The sequence below is a fragment of the Lactuca saligna genome, chromosome 5 (assembly GCF_052625555.1).
Source record: "Lactuca saligna cultivar CGN05327 chromosome 5, ASM5262555v1, whole genome shotgun sequence".
NCBI lineage: Eukaryota > Viridiplantae > Streptophyta > Magnoliopsida > Asterales > Asteraceae > Lactuca > Lactuca saligna.
Window position 1 is genome coordinate 315,532,823 of NC_136421.1, and position 23,274 is coordinate 315,556,096.

The window sequence follows — 23,274 nt, forward strand, 5'->3', positions numbered from 1 at the left end:
AAGTTTTTGATATTTTACATTACATTGACTTGAGAATAAATCTTTTATCATATCATATAATATATCAAAAGTCGCTCACAGTTCACAATACGTAATCAAACTACACAAATACATCAAATTTTTACATGGACAAGTTCCTCTCCTGTAAAGTGTAAATCACCTACCAAAGCGTATTTCAACTCAAACAAAAAAAAAAAAAGAACAAATATATGTATATAATATGGTAACTATCTCAATATTAATTAATCTATTTATCTATGATCTATCTAACGTTTGCATCTTCCATACACCTTTTGATGAATTAGAATTTGTTATTCTCACAACTTTTTGTTTAGAAGGTCGATGATGCCTTGATCTAACGTACTGTTGTGGAGGTGGCACCTCTACCTTTGTTACATCGACTTTGACTATATGATGGTCAGAGGTACCTTTTGATGATAAAACCATATATGAACCCGGAACAAATTTATATGGAGAGTCGGGTGACACCAATATGTAATCTACCCGTGTACCATACTTACACGTGCCTTGTACATCTGCATTAAATCATTCAAAAAAGGTTACAAACTTTCAAATTAATTTCTAAAAAGAAACAAATTGACATATTAAAAAAATAAATACTTTCTAATAAATTAAAACATAAATAACATATTCAATTAATAAAAACACAAAATTGACGTATTTATTGCAATACACAATTGATACATTATTTATAAAGTTTTTGTAACAAAAAAGATGTAAGAGAAATTTGTAGAAAGTGAAAAAATATAAGGGGTGATTTTGAAAACCGATACAAGTTAGAAAAAAATAAATATAATTGGAATAGTCCTTTTGGTATTAAAAGTTACGTATGATGAATCACTATTTGCAATAAATATTGCACATTTTTGACCAAAAAGTTGTGTTATGATAGTTAAGGATTTGTACTTTGGCCTTTCGCGATGATGACTACCGATTCATATTCTCCCGCAAAATCCTTAGCGTCGGTGTATTCTTTGTTCTTCAAGTACTTCATCACTTCAACTTTTGGTGTCGGTTTTCCCATTTCTTCATAATACTGGAAAAAAAAACACACAAGTTAGAATGTTAAGCCTTAATTGATTTTCTCTCGACACTGTGTAGCTAGTGTGAGACTCATAACAATATTCATGTGGTTTCGTGATATTTAGAATAGAAAGATTGGATTTTTATTTATTTATTTATGTACCTTTACAATGTCTGTCCATCTTTCGGGCGAGTAATCAGTTTCATCAAGAGAGTTGATACCTCCGGCTAAAATATGTGGTCTTTCATTAGATTCGATAATGGCATTTATCTGCTTCATACGCCACTTTTCGTCAAGATGATCAAGAAGTGTACAGTGGAAATCAACTTCTCCAGTTTGTGGAACATCAATTGTTGCCTTTAATACGTTCCTACATCCGTTTCAACAACCGTTAACTTATTATGTTTCTTTCATTTATCTATCCACCATCCAACCACACAAAGAAAAATATGGACCACCTAATGCAAAATCACCATATAATAATTATTTGCAGAAAATTTAATGACATGTATACATAAATGGAAAAGGATTGGAACCCTTGATGTGTACAAATTATAATTCAAGTATGGGCTTTTAGTAGCAATCAAGAGGTGAAAATTTGCAATCACATCGCACAAAATAACCTTTAAGATTACTTTTAGTAGTTGTTGAACTTTTTAATAGCATACAGCTGTTCCCAAACATGATATACCAAACAGCACTAATCTTCAACTTGTTATCTGGATTTTATGAATTTTTCAGTAGAAATAAAGATTGGTGTCTAATATTTGTAACCCCACCCCCATTCCATATGTTAAGAAGTAAGAACCCTCTCCAATCTCAGTTTTCATATTTAAGTAAATGAAATTGATATTTGAAAACTTCAATTTTGATTGAGCCAAAATAAATTGAAAAGAGTGCAGACAGACAAAATGGTATGGACAAAAATGGGTTGATTTGGATTTGAATATTCGAAATGTCTACATTTTTTTATTTATTAACTTTCATGAATAAATAATACATTAAACATGGCTACGAATATAATTATTAAAAGAATGATACATTTCTTTTGAATAAAATAATTTAGAAAGTTAAAAACGCTTTAATATACTTTTATAGCTTCTAGACCATTCAATATATTTCTTTCTAACGAATTTTTTTCTAATCGTATACAGATCTATCTATTTTCACGTAAAATAGGTCGAAAATATCCCTTTTAATATCTTTTGCTATATCTTGAAGTACTATTTGGTCCATTTATAGCTTTTCACATTTACTGTTCTTTTGTACTATATGCCCTTTTCCTTACGGAATTCTAATCCCCTTTGCTTCTTGGAAAAAAGGTTACATTAAGTAATGGCCCCATCAATTGAAGACATGATTGAACCCAAAAGTATTTATATCGTCGTTTTTATTTTAAAGACAAGTAATTATAGAAATCCACAAGATCATTTAGTTAAAACAAAATTAATGCAAACAAGAAAACAAGTAATAATCACACAAGAATCTTTCTTTCGTTTGATGGATGTTTGCAACTTTGCATTAATGTGTCGAGAGTGATAATACGATATTAAGTTGTGATAATTATATAACTAATGTCCATAAGAAAGAAATATTTATAAAATAAGGGTATAAAAGTAATTTTGAACCTGAAATCGGAATCATCAAAAATCTTTTGAACTTTGGATCGTTTAATCGGCCATTTTGATAAAACCGCGTTGCCGTATTCCGGTGCCCAACTCTCGGCAAAAACATAATTCATGCCCAAAGCAGCAGCCAAATCCGATAATGGTTTCATATCTTTCTCTTCTTCTGCTTTAACATCCTGTAAAGCTAATATATCTGCATCCAATTCTTTCAAAACTTCAAGAACAGTTTTCGTTGACCTATAACCTTTCCCTCTTTGATTTTCAGATTCTTTTGAAGAAAAACTGTTTTGTGATCTTAAAACACCTTTCCCTTTCAAAATCCTACTTATACCCTTCGAATTACCAGTTTTTGAACTCGGGCCTTCTTCCGTTTCGTCTATGGCGAAGCTTAACTGCCCACTTCGCTTCAGTGAGATCTCGTTGTCGGGTAAATTGATTGAAACTCTTAGCTTTGATTTTGCGAATTTCTGCTGTTTTGATACAGTTTCTGAACTGCTCATGGAGCTGCTTGAATGCAATGGTGATTGCTTTAATATACTTTTGGGACGATCAATCATTGATTTTGATCTTGAATTGGTGTAAGAAACAGAGCAATTTGATGGTACCTTACTACTGTAATCTTGTTCGTCTTCGCCATAGTCAAAGCTTGAAGCTTTTTCAGTCAACTCTGGAACTGCTGGTGCCATGGAGAACAAAGCGGCATTAAAAGTTGCGATTCGGATTGGGGTTTCTGATTTCCCCAAATGATTATTTGGATGAATTGTGGCTGACCCATTTGTGTTTGATATATCTTGAGTTCTGGAATTCGATTTCCCGAACCTTTTGATAATGACTTTCGGTTTTGAACGGCGGCGCACCGGCCACCGGAACTTTGAGCAGAGTCGCCGGAGGTTTTTGTTGAAGATACTAAGCATTTTTCAAGAGGAAACTTCACCCTACTTGAGGGCTCTGATTCCTCCTTTCAGTTTTCGATTCAAAAACTGAAATCTTTGATGGTAATCAATAGTTGAAGAAGTGATTTTTGTGGGTATCTAAGAGTGGAATGAGTTGTTTAAGGAATTGGAAAATTAAGTTTCGGTTTGATGTTTGTTTGTTTGTAGGTTTGTTATTAGCAGTGAGAGAGGTGGAGAAAAGGTTTTAATGAAGGGAGAGTCTTCTCGGAAACAAGCTTGGTGACATTTGGCAATAATTAAGAGGTCCTCTGTCACCTTTTTCTTTTTGTTTTTTATATTTGGAAAATTGAGAAAACTCACGACATATACACACACATATATATATATATATATATATATATATATATATATATATATATATATATATATATATATATATATATATATATATATATATATATATATATATATAGAAGAGGTTCAATTGAGAAAAAAAAATATTCAGAATAAAAAATAATTTTCAACCACATATTTATTTTACCACAAAAAACTTAGACGTACTAGCGGATTGGGTAACGAATATACCAAACATGGTTTATTAAAGTATGCTAATCATTACATTAATATATTCAAAAACATGTTTTTTTTTTTTTTTTACTTTTATAATGTTATTTTTATCGAAAATTTATTTTAATTATATCAAAATTCATAATTTTTATTCTTTATAAATAGACATCCATGTTGATATAATTTTGAGATAAAATAATTTTTTTTTAGAGTTTCAGCTATCGTTATTCATAAGTGAATAAAAACGCATCAATGTTTATTACAGTAAATTCGTTTTTCACTTATGAATAAAATGTATGCTTAACTTTGTTACAGTTTAAGTATCGTTTATATATGAATATAACACGTTATAAAGTTTTCTTACCTAAAATATATTTTTATATCATCTTTCGTCACATGTTATATTTATATATGAATCAAATGTGTGTTAGTTATTGTCGTATATTATATTCATATATTAATAAAACATTTATAAGATTTTTGTTAAACTTCATTTGTTATTCATATATAAATAAGTAGTATGTTAAAAAAAGATGAAGTGTTTCGAAAATTTCAACTAGTTGTTCATATATATATATATATATATATATATATATATATATATATATATATATATATATATATATATATAGAGAGAGAGAGAGAGAGAGAGAGAGAGAGTTGACATCGATTGAAAACTCATAGTTTCTCGAAAACCCGAGAACTAAAAGTGGAGCGTTAAATCAAAACTAATTCATTAAGGACATGATTTTAATCTTATCAATTTCAATTAATGTTTAATTTTTTGTGTTATTAGTAATATTAATAGAAATGTCTAAAATTTTACATAATAAATCAAATTTTCAGATTTTTTTAAAAGCAGTATTTTTGAAATTTTTTAAAAACTGCAAACTTTTTTTTTCCTGAAAACATGAATTTTTGAAAATTTTTAAAAACTGCAAACTTTTTATTTTTTTCTGAAAAAATGAATTTTTGAAAAAAAAAATTTAATATATTTTTTAAAAAAAAAACTGCAATTTTTAAAAGCATTTAAAAATAAAAAAAATTAAAAAAAAAACTAGAATATTTAAAAAATACTATAATTTTTTAACCAAAAAAATCAACATTTTAGGTACATATATACATATTTTTATAAATGCATATATGCATAATTCATATACTATAATATTTGTAAGGAAATCATAAGAAAACTCATTTTATTTACTAATCTATAAACACAATAAAATAAGTGTTTTCTTCGATACAAAATAAAATATAAAAAAAAAAACAAAAAAATGCTACAAAATTTCAAAGCATTTTCATATCTTCGTGTCAATATTTTCATACCTTTTTTTAATTTATCATTTTTCACCTCTTCAATAGTCACCACAATTTCTTCCAAATCTACTAGAAAATTAAATAGTAATAATAATAATAATAATAATAATAATAATAATAATAATAATAATAATAATTAATGTAAAAACACTCATAAAATACATATGTGATTTACATGTGATTAACAAATGAATCACATGTGATTCACATATGAATCACATTTACATATGACATCATATGTGAATTACATTATATTTTCATACGAATCACATGAATCAGTGATTCATATGTGAATCATGTGTGATTTACATGTGATTCACATTAATCACATATGAATCACATGTGATTTGCATTTAAATCAAATGTGATTAACAAATGAATCACATGCTATTCACATATGAAGCACATTTATATATGACATAATATGAGAATTACATTTGATTTTCATATGAATCACATGAATCGGTGATTCATATGTGAATCACATGTCATTTACATGTGAATAACATGTCATTTACATATGAATCATGTGTGATTTACATGTGAATCAAATGTGATTTACATATGATTCACATGTGATTCACATTATTCACATGTGATTTACATGTGAGTCACATGTGATTTACATGTGAATAAAACATGATTTACATGTGAATCAAATGTGAATCACATATGATTCATACTCTATTTTATAAAAACACAAAATGTAACAAAGTAATGTTGTATATTCATGGTGAGGGAATGTGCATTAGTTAGAATTATCAAATACAGAAACAATTATAGAATTTCAATTTGAAAAACAGATAGAATGGTTTTTTGATATAAACAATGAAGGAAGTTCAATCATTCAGAGGCAATTTATCAAACAGGTTATGTGCATTTAGTGGATTCAATTGGGAGTTGACATTAGAATTTGAAGTAAAATCAAGCAATGGTGTGAAGTGTGAAGATATCACCAAGATGTAGCTTTTTAACCAGATATTACAACACTTGCATGGTTACTTCTCTTACAATGTCCACTAAAGCCAATCCTTTTGTTGCCTTGATATCAGATATTTTTGTAAAAAAATTAAGCCACCAATAAGAACAGAAAGAAGAAAATAAAACTGAAGCCTTGAAATGAAAATAAAATATGATGGATACATTGAAAGGTAAATGAAAATGATTCATTTTAGAAGCTAGTAAGATATTTGTTCAATGTCTTTGGGTAATGGATTGCCTGTGCAGAGGTATATGACTTCTTTAATTATCTACTGAGGATCCATATGTGTTGACTGCATGAATCAAACACATAAACACATTACATTACAATAAGCATTATAGAAATTGTAACTCTATAAGCTGAATCATATGGCAAGTAAGCAAAAATAAGAAACCTGTAAGAGGAAGAAGTAAAAAAGAAAAAAAATAGATCGTAGGGTATGTGACTGGTTGACTCGATAAATGATAGAAAAATCCACAGATTAATCAATTTTAGATTACCTTCAATGATTTAAGCCCTAACTTCTTGATATCATGACTAGAAAATCGATACCAAAGCTCTATCGACAATTGATTTTGAAGAACTGATTTTGTAGAAATGGATTCCCAGCTAGGCGTGTATTTGCGATCCATGAGATTAATCGATTTTTTTCGATTAATGATGAATTATCGATGGTTGACAGAGATGAAAAGGAGGCTGGAGGATCTTCAGTGAAAAGAATGGTAGGTCGATGTAGAGTGGTCTTCTACAGACGTATGTATGAAGGATAAGAGATCGCACCTTCAATAAAGTCGAGATGATTGACAACAACGAATCCTAGACTGTGTTGGTTGTTGATACAGGTAGGGGTGGGCGTTGGAGGCGGAGGTAGAGGCAGAGGGAGGTGTCGATGGAATTAGGGAGGAGGTCGACGGAGCTAGTGAATAATCGGGAAAAGGGAATGATCTAATATTATCAATACAAGAAGAAAGTAAAGAGACCATAAGAACATAGAAAAATACCTGCTTATTTTTTTTGAAAGAGCAAAGGACCGAGAATTTTGAGGAATTGTAAGTCTCGAGACGGAATCAATCAAGAACGTCTGTGAACTTCGACACATCAATGTACCTATACAAAATTCTGAAAGGTAAGGATGATGACGATGCGCTGGCTGTGAGCATACGCAAGTAATAGAAATAGGAAAATAATGGCAGAGAAATTAGGTCTAGCCAGTGTTTGCAAACACATTTGAATCTAAAAATTGATTTTAGGGGAAATCTTGCGAGGATTTCGAGAAGGAGAGACTCAGTAAGGTTTTGAATATTATATGAGAACGTATGAGCAAGGAGAACAAGCCCTAAAACTGATGATTCGGAAAGAGGGTTTACTTGTGTTAATGAATCGATTGGTGTTATTACCTGAGATTGAGAGTGTTTTCACTTTCTTGAATGGGTGATGATCTGATGATGGTGGCTTGGAAATGAGTTCTGATCACCATCATCATTGATGTGATTGTCGATTTGATTGATTGAATTGTTGGGTTGCATTTAGCGGTGGTTTGAGGTTGGAAATGGAAATGCAAAGAGCGCCACCAAGGAGATTGGGGAGTGGAAGAAGAGAGAATCAGAGATGTTAGAAGTGTGGATTGAGTGAATGCTTGAGATCAATGTTTGCTTACAAATAGATGTACAAGTCAAGACTGGAAAGACCAGTCAAGTCTTAGATAATTAATTCAACAGATGATCAAGACATTAAGCATGAAAAAGTTGATAATGATCAAAGAGAAGTCAATAAATGAACAAGTAGAATGTTTTGATGTAATAAAGATAAAATGCCAAAAGTGAGAGAAAAGATCTGTCATTTACTTGAATTGAATGCTCCTATATATAAGAGTGAGTATTACATCGACTTAACCAAGTAATTTACATAGGACTAGACAAAACAACTATTTCTGACATTCTGATTGTCAATGGACACAAAAAGCTAAGTCCTATGAGAGGTTACATCAATAATAAATGATAAAAGACAAAATAGCATCATTCGGATTAGTGAGCACTCCGGACGTGAGAGTCACTTCGGAATGAGTCTTCTTCTCTCCTTTCCTCCAGCTCCAGACATGTTCCGGATCAACTTCATTTCTTCGACTCCGGACAGTTTCATAAATATCTCCATCTTCGGAACCAAACACACTTCGGAATTAGTATCAAGTATTTCTAGAGGTTCACTTTTAGGTTCCAACAATCTCCCCCTAAGTGAACTTAGCATTCCATCAGATTTAGTTCATATCTTCCTTGATGAAGGTGTAGGCTCGAAACAGCCATTCTCGGACTTCAACATACCATGCCAACTGACTCACAAACTTTGCCTTAATTTGTTCCAGAGCATCAGACTTGGATGCATGCGATATGAACTTTTTAAGAGCTTTAGTAGGGATCAGGTGTTTGTCCATAACACGGAAGCAATCTTTCTTGTTTGTTCTTCTTATGGTGTAGATAAACCCCATAACAGGCTCTTCAATGGGACCATCAGCAAGGAGTTTAGTTTCCGGAAGGATAAAGTCAATCTTCGGAACAAATTGTTCAGTTCCGTAGAGGTGAGCAAGTTCAAAATCCCTTTGGCTAAACTCTGCAACATACGATAAGAATGAGAAAGATGAAGTTGGGGAAAGGGGTCGGGGTTGGGGGTGGATCTAAAAATGATAAGTAAATAAAATAAAATAGAAAAGGAATCATTAATGGCAAAATGATCATTTTATGTTTGTAGGGACGGCCCAAGTGAAAAAATAATTATACAGGGACGGTCCGAGTTAATTTTTTTTTAAAATAGGGATTAAACATACGTTTTGACACATGCACGCTGGACGATTCGTGTAATTTACTCTTAAATTAATATTAATTTACATCGTCATGTGTTTGATCTTAAATTTTCAGGGACCATAGTCTGGGTTTATCTGTTGGGTTGACGAAGCAAATGACAATAATTCGTTGATAATCAGTAACTTATTTCGATCGAAGAATAAACTTGAAACCTAAAATATGCACTTGAAGATAGCGTTAATTTGTAGTTGAATTTTCTTTTTTGGAATTGTTGTGTACAAGTTGTACGCTTTATTTTCATCAATTAAGTTTCTATAATGGTTATTACTTAATATATGTAACACTTATTACTTGATCTATGTAATATGTAATGTTTGATTTTTTTGTTGTTATTACTATGGTACTTGTAAATTATGTTTTTTTCTATCTTTGTAATATTTAACAAATATTAGGGCAATAATAATATTTTCCATTACAAACTGCAAATCAATTACAAACATAACTAATTGCAATTACAATGACAATAAACAACCATCAAAGTGTCTGGTATTTCCCATTCTGATGGAGGATGAAGAGGGTGCACGGTTTATGTCCGGTAGGAAGTCTGAAACACATCAGTCTGGTAATATATCTTAACCATATCAGTTAATTCATGGATGTTCGACTGACGTGATGTCGCAATAGCATGACCGCACACTATACCCATATTGCACCATTTCCCACATGAACATCTGTGATTGTTATGATCAACATTTTAAAATCAAAAACTCGATAAATGTCGTAAGAGAACGAAGAATTAATTAATTTATTAAATTATGAATATAGTATATAATTTGTTAATCAGTGATTTTATATACAAATATGATTTCGAAAGAATGATGGTTGTGACAATGGCACAATTGGTTGGTCATGATGTGTGATAGTAGTTGCTGATGGTGGTGGTAGAGTTTGGGTTTGACTTCTTTGAATATGTGAATTAGTGTATAATGAAGTTTATTATGTTATGTTATGAATTTTTATATATTAAACTAAAAACCAATTTTATTAAGTTGCATATTTTATATAAATTTGTATTAAAATATAAATGAATGTATGCATGAAAATATTGAATTGTGTATTAGTGAATTAATATGTTTATTAAACTGTGAATATGATGTTTTAAATTGTGAATACGTCTTCTAAACGATATATTTTTAAAGAAATCTAAAATTTATGGGAAAAAAGAAAATTGAATTTGTCAAGTCGTTAATATGTTTTTTTATAAAAAGTTTGTACATTTGGCTACAAAAATGGTATGTATTAAAACGTATTACCAAAAAAAGTGTAACACCCGGTTCCCTGGTACGCATTTAATTTGATTATTTATTTTTTTTGAAAGAATGACTCGACGAGTTGGTAGCCCTAACTCGTTTAGTAGAAGGTAGACTATGTGTGGGGTTTAAGTTATCTACTCGGCGAGTCAAGTCCCTGACTCGGCGAGTATCTCAGTTAGGGTGAAAGCCTCATTTCGGGGTTTTGCACCCTATTTAAACACCTTAATCCCCACCCCTTAGCCTCATTTGCATCCTCCTTGTCCCAATCCCTCAGCTACGAAACCCTAGAGTGCTTTTGAGTGTGTGAGGCACTTTTGAGTGTTATTTGTGTCTTTTGAAGCTTGTGGAAGAAGAAGAAGTTAGAGGACTCAAGAGAAAGACAGTAGATCCAGAAGTTTCATCCCTTTAGCCTCGTTTTCTAGTAATAAAGCCTTAAAATTGATCATTCTCTTCGTAGATCTATTTATTGTTGGATAAGGTGTCTAAGTCCATAACTATATTTGGTATGTACTTGACTTGAAAGTAGCATGGTCCATTTGGGTTGCATTCACCGGAACAATTTGTAAGGATAGACTTTTGAGAAGAGGTTATATATGAATTATTAATATATTATAAGTTTTAATATATTAACATGAAATCATATTATTTAATTAGTATTGATCAAGATTTAATTTGGAATTAATTTAGTGATCAAAACAAACTAATTAAATGTAAGGGGATTGATTTGGTAAATCAATGATTCTTATAGTGTGGGTCTATGGTTATTTAGGATGGGCTAAACCAATATGGTAGTCCATGGAAGTTACATGGAGGTTTAATCAATGGATCCTAAGTAAGATGAAAGGTCATGCACATTAGGGTTTACATGGGTGTAACCCTAATCCTTGTCACATTATAAAAGGAGTCCCTTAGCTCATGAAATCGACTACTAGTGATCTTTGGAAGAGCATAGCCAATTTTTGTGTGCTAGTTATTCTCTCTCAAGTCCTCCATTGTTGGTGGTGTTTTGTGAATCATTTCAGGCATCACATTTGGGGTGCTAGGCTCTGAAAGGTCCAAGGTATCATGCTACAAGAAAAGGTTTGTCATCTAACTAGTTTTTTTATAAAAGTACCCATGTTTTGTATGCTAGTTAGGATAATGCTTTGGAAAATCAAATTGCATGTATAATTAGAGAAAACATAGATCCAAAGCATTTAGGGTTGTATGTGCACCTTAAGGTTGTTAGAGTGCTCAAAACCCATTAGTGATATCAAAGCCTAGGATTGTTTTCTATTATACTTGATGTGTATTGGTTTTCGAAGTTGAAAGAATCGATAGTCTGCAATCTGACTGGTTAAATCGCCGAGTCCACTGGGTGACTCGACGATTCCACTTAGAAACAGACCAACTCGATGAGTCCAGTTCATGTACTCGTAGAGTTGGTGCTCTAGTGTGCAAAATTTCGAGTTTTGGCCAGAAATTGGAATAGGATCATTACCCCAAACTGTTTTTTGAATCATGAAATATGTTTTTTCATAAGGTAATGATCATGCTTGTCCAATTAAAAGATAATTCTCATAATTTCAAGATTTGTATTAGTCTATATGATTAGGCTAATTATTGAAGATTGATGATATGAATTATCTTGTTCTTATGAGTTTAACTAGATCATCTATGAATTTTTTGATTATTGTGTTAATTAAAATAATGATCTAAATGCTTTTAATGGACTCTATAACCTGTCCTCAAGTTATGGAAAATGAAAAGTCTATTCTTTAAAAAGTCATTAAACTCATAAGTTATGGAAATGAAAAAGTTTTGAATAGTTTCAAAACTTGTCCTCAAGTTTTGGAATTTGTAAAGTCACACTTATGAATACTTTAATTCCAAACCCTAGAATTTTAAAAGTTTAAAATTCAACACTTATAGTATTATAATATTAAAAGTTTACTATATATATATATATATATATATATATATATATATATATATATATATATATATAAGATAAGTCAGTCTTACTGTTAGTAGGCCTAATTCACGAAACCGGGCTATAAGGGGGGGGGGGGGGGTATAAGGTTACTGCCTATAAAATGGTGGTATAATGGGTGTCCACTCTCACCCACCGTTTCCTTGACTGGTGGAGGGTTGTTAGCCGAACAGGTAGCATAGGACACTAATTCTCATTAAAAGTATAATGATAATGACAAGGTAACTAAATGTTTTATTAAATTACCAATCTTAGTTACTTTAGGAAAATGTGAAATCAATGCTAATCCATGAAATTTCACTTTTAACATTGCCAAGTCGTTAATGGAGAGTGTGTGGTTAACTGACACATTAACTTAGACTAGTAAGGATGGTAAAGGGTAGCTTGATGTTTTTCATAGATTGGTGGAGTGTGTGTGGTTAACTGACACATCGATTAGGTGATAAATGACATCAAGTGTACCAAGTAAATTTGCATGCTTATTCACACCTTGTTTGTGATCCTCGGTATCCCAGTCACAAACTTGAAGGACATAATCGATATTTAAACATGCCATTGAAAAGTTCAATAAATCTCAAAAGAATCTAGGAATTTCAATCCAATTAAAACTTAATAATCTATTTCGTTTTTATGGTGGAAATTGGTGCATCGTCATTTACCTAGCTTCAAATATTTTGCAAGTTGGATTACGGCATCCCTCTTCCAATTTGTAAAATATTGTGTTAGGTCATAGCCTTAATATTTCAATTGGGTGTTACATTAAGGACTATTATCTAACCTAAACTTTATCCTTCTTTTTCAAATGTCTTCCAACACTCCTTTTGGCTCAAGCCCTACTAGCTCCTTCTCTCTCTTGAACTTGTGTGGAAGAGTCATCCTTGATGGCACTAACTTCAATGACTAGATTAGGAACATCAGGATGGTCACTCACTATGAGGACAAGGAATATGTCCTAGACAAGGAGCTTAAGGAAATTGATGAGTCTTCTACTGCTCCTGAGGAGATTGTTAAGTTTAGGACACATGAGAAGGATGCCACTAAGGTATCTTGTATCATGTTGGCTACTATGACAGCTGAACTCCAAAAGTCCTATGAGGACTTCTACCCTTTCGAGATGCACTAAGACCTAATGGAAAGATATCATCAAAGTGCACGTCAACATAGGTATGAAATCATCTCCTCCATGATAACAACTAAGATGAAGGATGGAGAGTCCATCATGGCCCACTTGCAGAAAATGCAAAGGTTTGAGGACCGTTTGCTAAATTTGAATGTGAACTTTGATGAGGAGTTGGATATATATATATATATATATATATATATATATATATATATATATATATATATATATATATATATATATATATATATATATATATATATCATTCTACACTCCTTACCTCCATGTTATGATCAGTTCCACATGACCTATCATATGAACAAGGGGGAGGTCACACTTAGCAAACTTCAAGGGCTTTTGAGGACTACTGAAATTAGTCTCAAAGTCAAATAAGTTGTTACTACTCCTACTACTGCCCCTGTTCTGGCAATTGGGCATGGCGAAGGGAAGAAGAGGAAGACCCCTTCCAAGGGTCACAAGGGAAAGTCTCATGATGGATCCTTTTCAAGTGGAACCAAAGGTGGTTCTGCTACTTCCTCAACCAACCCAAAGGAAGCAGAGTGCTTCTATTGTCATGATAAAGGGCACTGGAAGCTTAGCTTCCCCAAGTACTTGCAGAATGTTAAGGATGGGAAGGTTAAACCCACCCATGCAGGTGTTTACACTATTCTATCTAAAAAAGCATCACATGCTAACTCTTGGGTCCTTGATACAGGTTATGGATTTCAAATTTGTTCTGATATGCAGGGCCTAAAAAAAAGTAAGGATGTGGAGCACAGGAAGATAAACTTGATCATGGGGAATAGGAAAGTTTCACCTGTCACAAAGATTGGATTTTACTCTTTATTTCTTAGTAGTGGGTTAGAAATAGATTTGAATAATTGTTATTACACCTCTGATATGGCGAGAAATATTATTTCATTTCATGGTTTGTACAAACAAGGTTTTAGTTTTTTACTTGATAATGAAATTGGTGTTATTAATGCTTTTTATAATGGTGTATTTTATTTTAAAGCATTGCCTTGTAATCATTTATATGAAACTGTGATGGTTGTAGGCAATTTAGGAAATAATGTGTTACATATTGATTCTTCCAATAGTTTGGATAAGGCATCCTTATAGCATTGTCGTCTTGGACATGTCAACAAGAAGCGCATAGGCCAACTCCAAAAGACTGGAGGTTTGGAGTCATTTGACTTAAGGTCGGATGACACTTGCGAATCTTGTTTGCTTAGAAAAATGACTAAGTCACCCTGTACCGGTACTAGTGAGAGCGGTGAGGGTTTTACTGATGTGTGTGGGCCCTTCAGAATTGTCATAAGGGATGCTAACCACTTCTATGTGACTTTTACTGATGATTATAGTAGATATGGCTATGTCTACTTAATCAATACACTACAAGAAAAAGGCCCTTTTACGACGTGCAAACCACGACACTCGTTGTTTTATGTTACGCAAAAGAGAGTGACATTAAAAATGTGTCATCTCTTAAAAAAAATTTAGGATTTAGATCACGCATTATTGCGTGCCGTTAAATTAATGTCTCATGTAAAAAATTAAAAACACGGAGGGCACTTTATAAAAAATGTGCGCCCTCTATGAATGTCGCTTTATATTTTTTTTAAGGAACGCGCGCGTCTCTCTTCTCTTCTAAGAGGGAAAATGAAATCCCAAAAAATTTTGAACCCCGCTTTTTCTCCTACATTCGTATCGATCTGTTCTCTAACATCTATCTTATCTCCTTTGTCTCCGCCCCTCACCCACCTCCACTACCTCCAACCCACATCGACTCTTTAAGTCTGCACAACGTAAGCTAGGGCTTTTTTTGATCGGAGGTTATGGTGAGGAGGAATTTGGGGAAAACAACGAGGATGAGGAGGAGGAAAAAGGTTAATTATCTGATTTCATTCCTGTTGGTGTTGATTTTCTCATTGATGTTCGACGTCTTCTATGGTGGTGATGGTCGTCGGACACGTTACGGTTTTGTTGAAGGCGTCGTTGGAAAAAGCGATGGAGGTTCTGGTGCGATTTTCTAGATTACCGGTGGCGGTATTGGTGCTAGTGGTGGCTCTGGCTCCCAATCTATTAGTCATCGTGGATTCATTTGCGATCAGTTCTATTAGTCGTTGCTTCCTCATCATCATCCTCACCAATTTCTAGGTCAGTTCCCTCATTCCTCTTTCATCCCCTTTCCAGATCTCGATCTCCAACTACTATCTTTTACTCCAAAAAAATGCACTGATCTCTTATTTCTCTACTTGCTTAGCCAATCTGTTCTAGGTTTTTTACTTCTGTATTCAAGACACCTACCTTTCACCCGATATTGTATTCCTCTTTTTTTTTCCTTCAAGTTTCCAAGGGAAGAACCCCGATTTTACAAGCCCAAGGTGTGATTACACTAAGGTATAAAAAGGATGCTTCTACCCTGCCTTATTTCTTCAGTCGTTCAACAAATAACAGGGCATGCAATTTCTCATTCATATCTCGACTTCATCTTCTCTATCAAGAAAAAGGCTTATGATTTTTCCCTTACATCTTATAGCTATTGGCTTAGAACTAGCTGCTATTTGGGAAGCTATCTATCAAGCACACGTTTGAGTTTGTATTCACACCATTTGATGATGCTAGTAACCCTATCATAGCTCAGGTAAAGATGTTTAAATTAAATCCAGTTATCTTAATTCTTAACATTAAAGAATCAGATAATCATAATCATACTAAAAACCCCTTTAATTTAGTGTTTACAATTTTAATTTGACTTTTTGGATTTAAATTTTTTTAGGCAGCTTTCAACGTAGTATATATTTTAGCACTATAACTTTTTATATATATGTTATTTTTTTCAGGTGTAGACATTGTAAAAAGCTTCCACCTGAATGGAAGAAGGCTGCAAAGAATTTACAAGGAAAGGTGAAGCTTGGATATGTGAACTATGATGACGAAAAGGTATTCTTGAATTTCTATTCTTTTTATCTAAAACAATATTATTATTTTTTATTATTACCAACTGATTATGTTTTTTTTTCTTTCAGTCTTTAATGAGCAGGTTTACGGTACAAGGGTTCCCAACTATATTAGTATTTGGTGCAGATAAAGAGAGTCCAGTCATTTGCCCTTGTTGAACTAGAAACAAATGTTGCTCCTCTTGAAGTGATCGAGTTGACTAGCTCATTGAGTTTTCCGCATCCCTTTTATAATTTTTCAGGATTTCCCTTTTTGCCCCTGGTAAAATCATGAATTTTCCATTTTAGGATGTGATGGAAGAGAAATGTGGTTCAGCTACCATCTGTTTTGTTTCCTTCCTCCCTGATATTTTGGACTCTAAGGCTGAGGGAAGGAATAAGTATATAGAGATTCTTCTATCAGTTGCTGAAAAGTTCAAAAGGAGTCCTTACAGGTATAAAAATTTGATTATAGCATTTTACTTATATAAAAATACGAGTAAATTACAAATTTGGTCCCTATGTGGCTATGCTTCACTCAAAATCTCAATTGTTCCTAGATACAGGAAACACTTCAGGCTTCTCCCCTTTGGAGTTCAACCAAAATTAACATATGATGAGATGAAAATTCTTAGAAGACTTGGAAGGCCTTTACCATGTCATTTTTCTTTAGGTTAGTCACTCTCACTCCAAATTCTAGTTCTATATGTTAGCGAACCTGATACATATGCCCTAAATCTACGTTCAATCGATGAATTTCCTTCTCAAATCTTGGTTTCCTCCTTTCATTTGGCTGTTTCTTATCATCCTCTTATTTAAACACACATTTTTATAACTTCCCCCATTGTTCGTTTGATAGAGCTTAATCAGAGGCATTAAACAGGTATGCCTTAATGTCTTCTGGCTTCTTCTGACGATTTTCTCTTTTTCTGTAGTTAAATTGCTGGATATGCTTCACTTTTTATCATGAACTAAGTTCAATTTAATTTGAAGAATGTAAGGACCTGATGATTGCTTTCTTCTGAAATGTGATTGAGTAGACTGAATGTGTTGCCCCCAAACAATTTACTTAACATTACTTTTAATTACATATTCACTGTTTTTGCTGTTTGTTCCTCATATAAGATAACAACTTATCTACTACTACAGATGATTGTATTATTCGTCCAACTAAATGGGCTTTCATCACCAGGGGCTGGTTATGAAAAGTTTCTTCTCCAAATAGTTATTCTTATTCAATATGTTCCCAGATTATACCGATTCCTGCCTCTTCTTGCTGGACAATCTTCAAGTGGATTTATATCTGATGTCGGGGGCAAGGAAGGAATTTTAGCAGTGGAACTTATTCCATTTGATGGAGGAGATGCCTGAGGAGGGGCATTTTCAGGGGCATTTTCGGAAATATGAAGTTTTTCCCATATATCAGAACTGTTAGTCTTCCAAAAATTCATAGAGGTACTTCCCTCATTTTACCTGTGTATGTGTTGCTATGCCCCTCATTTGAGCCCGACTACTTTGTAGGTTGGCTATTTGTTGTCTAAGCCTGATCAATTGGCGTGCTAAAATCTTTGTTGTTGCGTGATCAAACCACATGTTACTACTTATGAATAGTTAGACGTAATAAAAAAGCTTAGAAATCCTAATTTAAGTAGATCTTTATTGCACACCAATTGTTTGATGATATGCGTTAGTGACAATGTTTCTTCTTATATGATAGTTGTCTGAGATTGTATCATATTCATATGTAGCATTAAGTTTCTTTTATTGTTTCACTTGTTTCAGATTACGAAGTTCCCATTTCCTACTCCCCCAGAAGCTAAATCATTGGTTGAAGCAGAGGTTTGTTTAAAGTCTCTTGAAGCTAAATCATTTTGTATACTGTAATGCAGATTTTGACAATGTTAAAGTCCTCACTAAGCTTTTTTTTATCTTTCAGGTCAGGCAGTCTCTAAGTTCTGTGCCAAGTATCTTCACCAGATGTGTGGAGAGCATAAAGATTCTTGAATCCTTAGGCATGGCTTTCTTGCATCATCTTCAGAAGAGGCAGATTCTATTCAGAATGCATCATTGAAGCAAAATGGGAAATCAGAAGGTCTAAAGAGAAAACAACTTTGGCCCCACATAAGTTTTTAAAGATTGATTTTTTCATTTAAATTGTTTTCATTTCCTTGATCTTTTTTTTTTTCAATCAATGTTAGCTTCTTGCTGAAAAACTTTGGCCCCACATAAATCGACAACAGTGGGGTTTGATGACAGGATGTTGCTTCATTCTGAAGTAAGAATTCTTCCCGATATTTCAATTTTCATTTTTTTTAAAAAAAAATATTTTTAATAGTCTTGATGGTTTTATAAATAAAAAACTTTGATGTCATCATTTTTGATCTTTATAATTTGTAGGTTGAAAGGAAGTCTCTTCCTCATCCAGAAAGACCAGATCATCTTCGAGCAATTGCTGCCAGCCTGGCAACTGCAGGTGTGTGACTAGGATTCCTTGTCTTTTTTTTTTTAATTATTTTTTTTTGATTCTCTAAATTGTCATTTCTGTAAATTTTAGGTATATTTCCTGGAAGATGCCAACCGATTTCAGCAAGAGAAATTACACGTGAAGAACTTCAGATGGTAAACATTTCATTCATTAGTTTAAAGTCAACTTGCAATCTTGACTTTCCAACAGTTATTTCACCCCTGATACATATGCAAAGCCAGGCTGGCAGCAGGGTTATGTGCTGACCTGGCATCAGCTATATACTCGGGGTGTGCTAAAAACGGGTTTGCACTGGTAAAAAGAAGTTTCTACCTATAATTCTTCACCTCTCTATTTGTTTCATTAATCTTTATGTTTGATGGATCATGGGTCGTGGGTCATGGGTCATGGGTCATGGGTCAGGTGCGTCCTCCAGGTCATCATGCTAGAGTGAGACAAGCAATGGGATTCTATCTGCATAACAATGCAGCCATTGCTGCATCAGCAGCACAAGCTGCAGGAGCAAAAAAAGTCTTGATTGTTGATTGGGTAATTATCTTTGTAATTAAAAAAAAAAAAAAAACTATGAGTTGTAGTTATCTAACCTTATTTATTTACAGGATGTACACCATGGAAATGGAACTCAAGAAATATTTGAGCAGAACAAAACAGTAATTTTATTTTTATTTTTTTTATTCGTGCAATAATTGATACTACTTTCTTCAACTTGTTAATGATATTATTATTATATGGTTAACTCCATATTCTATATTTTTTTTGGTTTAACCACAGAAATAATTTTTTTCTTGGTTAACCACAAAGAGTTTGTGATATTTAAAAAAAACATAAACACTATAAGTGTTTCCTGGTAATAAATTGCAGGAGGCCATGTAAAATTAACTATCATTCATTCTCCTATAAAAAAAAAATGAAACTCAACATAAATATAAAACAATATAGTTGATTAATTTATTTTAAATCATAAATAACATTGTAGATTACTATCTGACTATTTCTGATGATACTGGTTTTAATTGTTATAGGTGTTGTATATATCCTTACATAGACATGAAGGTGGAAAATTCTACCCTGGTACAGGCGCTGCCCATGAGGTAAACATAACCCTAATTTTTTTTTTCTCTCTCATTTTTTACATCGAGAAGGGTAAAATGGTCATTTCACTCTTATATATGTTATCAGGTGGGGTCCATGGGTGGAGAAGGGTATTGTGTAAATGTTCCATGGAGTCGTGGAGGAGTTGGGGACCATAGTCACAGGATTCGCCAAAGTAGTCACGATCCACGTTCCAAACGGCTCGATCCCAAACGGGGTACGATTGCGTATCGATCGCCAACAGAAACGCCCTCCGGTACGTCATGCTTGCGATCCCACCAATTCTTTAAATCGATACCTGAAACGTAAAATTGGCAAATTGAAGCAAATGCAGGGTTTCTTGTAAGATGAGGGTGAATGCATCAGGTATGCCACCTTTGTTTTCCCTTTGTCATGTTTGAATTGTTTGGAATTAGTTATGTTATGTCAATGTATGCTTTATGTTATGTCAATATATATATATATATATATATATATATATATATATATATATATATATATATATATATGTAAATGACATGTATACATACTCCTGAAATTTCCTATATTTGGCTGAAAACATGCAGACAAACAAATTTGACATATTAGTGCCTTGCAGCCTCTCAAAGTTCTTGCATTCAGGTTATTCTTTTAGAAAGAAAATTGTCAAAGGTGATTGTCAAAGGAGAATTTATTCAAGGGTTTCTTTTCATGTTGTACATGTTTTGTTTTCAATAATAAATATTATGCAATATTAGCAATGTGTTACATTTACTTACTATTGGAATGATTATTTGTATATGACATTTGTATATGATATTTTATTTTCTATTATGAGGCATTAAATTCAAATTTAATTTGAAAATTAGTAAATCTATTAAAAATATTTTTTTTAAACATTTAAAATTATGATACGCAAAAATGTGTGTCATCTTCATTTATGACATGGCCTTTCTTGACAGGGGCTTTCTTGATACGCATTGCGTGTCATTAACACGCGCGTCGTAAGGTTACGACATGCGAATGCGTGTCGTCTTCCTTTATGACAGGGCCTTCCTTGATACGCATTGCGTGTCGTAAACGCGCGTCGTAAATGCGCGTCGTCTCTCTTTATGACAGGGCCTTCCTTGACGCGCATTTGCGGGTCGTCTGAGCGTTTTACGACGCGCAATGAGCGTCGTAAAAGGCCTTTTTTCTAATAGTGATAATACGTCAGAAACCTTTGAAACGTTCAAAGAGTTTAAACAAGAAGTGGAGAATCAGTTGGGCAGGAAGATAAAGATTCCCCGATCCGATCGGGGTGGTGAGTATCTTACTATCGAGTTCCTTGACTATCTTAAGGAATGTGGAATTGTTTCACAGTTGACGCCACCTAGGACACCACAACTTAATGGTGAGGCTGAGAGGTGCAATTGAACCTTGTTGGACATGGTTTGTTCCATGATGCATCGAGATTCATTACCTATCTCGTTCTGGAGGTATGCCTTAGAGACTACCACCCATATCTTTAATCTAGTCCCAACTAAGAAGGTTGCCAAAAACACCTCACGAGATGTGGACAAGGAAAGTTCTCTCGTTAGCACACATCAAGGTTTAGGGTTGCGAGACTTTCGTGAGACGTAAGACTCACGATAAGCTCGAACCTTGCAGTGAGTATTGTATTTTCATCGGTTACCCACAAAATTCCTTTGGATATCTCTTCTACAGACTGAGTAACAATGTTGTCTTTGTTGCAAGGACAATAGTCTTTCGTGAGAGAGAGTTGATATGCCAAGGGGATAATTGGAGGCAAATTGAACTTAAAGACCTTTAAGAGTCAAGTGGTGAAGGAACCTCAAACACTAGCGATCAACCTGAGGAAGAAACTCTTTTTGAGTCGATTGACGAGTCCGTACCTCTGAGACATTCCAGTAGAGTTAGACTTCCACCTGAGTTTTATGGTTTCCATATCAATGCAGAAGATGATACATTTATCAGTGATAGCGCACTAGTAAATTTTGATGAACCTAACAACTACAAGGAAGGCATGGCATTCCCGGAGTCTGCTAAATGGAAAGAGGCGATGGACAACGAGATTCAGTCCATGTATGATAATCAAGTTTGATACTTGACCCGAAAGTAGCATGGTCCATTTGGGTTGCATTTAACCAGAACAATTTGTAAGGATGGACTTTTGAGAAGAGGTTCATGCTTTATTATATATTAGAAGTTATAATATATTAATATGAAATCATATTATTTAACTAGTGTTGATCAATAATTAATTTGGAATTAATTTAGTGATCAAAAGAGACTAATTAAATGTAAGGGGATTGATTTGGTAAATCAATGATTCTTATAATGTGGGCCTATGGTTATTTAGGATGGGATAAACCAATATAGTAGTCCATGGAGGTTTAACCCATGGATCCTAAGTAAGATGAAAGGTCATGCACATTAGGGTTTACATGGGTGTAACCCTAATCCTTGCCACATTATAAAAGGAGTCCCTTAGCTCATGAAATTGGTCACTAGTGATCTTTGGAAGAGCATAGCCAATTTTTGTGTGCTAGTTATTCTCTCTCAACTCCTCCATTGTTGGTGGTGTTTGTGAAGCATTTGAGGCGTCACATTTGGGGTGCTAGGCTCTTAAAGGTCCAAGGTATCAAGCTACAAGAAAAGGTATGTCATCTAACTAGTTTTTTTTGTTATACAAGTACCTATGTTTTGTATGCTAGTTAGGATAATGCTTTGGAAAATCAAATTGCATGTATAATTATAGAAAACATAGATCCAAATCATTTAGGATTGTATATGCACCTTAAGGTTGTTAGAGTGCTCAATACCCATCATTTATGACCTCTTTTTATGGGTTTTTGGTCCAAGATTTTCTAACTTGTGGGTCAGGATCAACCCAAGAGTTGCTCTTCCAGATCTAGTGCCTTGATAGGCTGTGAGGACATAAAGGTGCAAACTTTATGCCCTTAGAGCCCCCATACAAGTGCTATTTTGAAGAGTTATGAATGGGTAAAGTTGGAAACTTTATCCTTAGAAAGGCCATTCCAGTGAGCAAACAAACTAAGGACCTTGCATCTAGAAGATAGGGGCTCACTCTTTTCAGATGGCCAAATAGACAGAGGGACTCGTCGAATCCATAAGGGAACT

General features: G+C 33.4%; 2 protein-coding genes and 2 long non-coding RNA genes across 4 annotated transcripts; 3 read left to right on the forward strand and 1 right to left on the reverse strand.

Moving 5' to 3' along the window:
• Nucleotides 1-29: 29 nt before the first annotated feature.
• On the reverse strand, nucleotides 30-3,587 carry LOC145048665 (DNAse I-like superfamily protein). Its single transcript, XM_078997238.1, has 4 exons — nucleotides 2,674-3,587; nucleotides 1,208-1,415; nucleotides 928-1,057; nucleotides 30-536 (listed from the first exon to the last, which is right to left on the reverse strand). The coding sequence occupies exons 1-4, from the start codon at nucleotides 3,585-3,587 to the stop codon at nucleotides 256-258; spliced, it is 1,533 nt and encodes a 510-aa protein (XP_078853364.1). The 3' UTR covers nucleotides 30-255.
• Nucleotides 3,564-9,543, forward strand: LOC145048668 (uncharacterized). The gene is made up of 3 exons (XR_013683001.1): nucleotides 3,564-3,668; nucleotides 3,774-3,869; nucleotides 9,342-9,543. It is a non-coding gene; the product is annotated as an uncharacterized LOC145048668 (long non-coding RNA).
• Nucleotides 9,544-17,761: 8,218 nt separating this feature from the next.
• Nucleotides 17,762-18,660, forward strand: LOC145046333 (uncharacterized). The gene is made up of 3 exons (XR_013681995.1): nucleotides 17,762-18,029; nucleotides 18,357-18,413; nucleotides 18,511-18,660. It is a non-coding gene; the product is annotated as an uncharacterized LOC145046333 (long non-coding RNA).
• Nucleotides 18,661-18,776: 116 nt separating this feature from the next.
• On the forward strand, nucleotides 18,777-20,532 carry LOC144998721 (histone deacetylase 15-like). The gene is made up of 8 exons (XM_078958463.1): nucleotides 18,777-18,849; nucleotides 18,972-19,047; nucleotides 19,129-19,193; nucleotides 19,281-19,353; nucleotides 19,462-19,587; nucleotides 19,659-19,709; nucleotides 20,082-20,150; nucleotides 20,239-20,532. Exons 1-8 carry the CDS (start codon nucleotides 18,824-18,826, stop codon nucleotides 20,458-20,460), a joined length of 708 nt encoding a protein of 235 aa, XP_078814589.1. The 5' UTR covers nucleotides 18,777-18,823; the 3' UTR covers nucleotides 20,461-20,532.
• The last annotated feature ends 2,742 nt before the right edge of the window (nucleotides 20,533-23,274 follow it).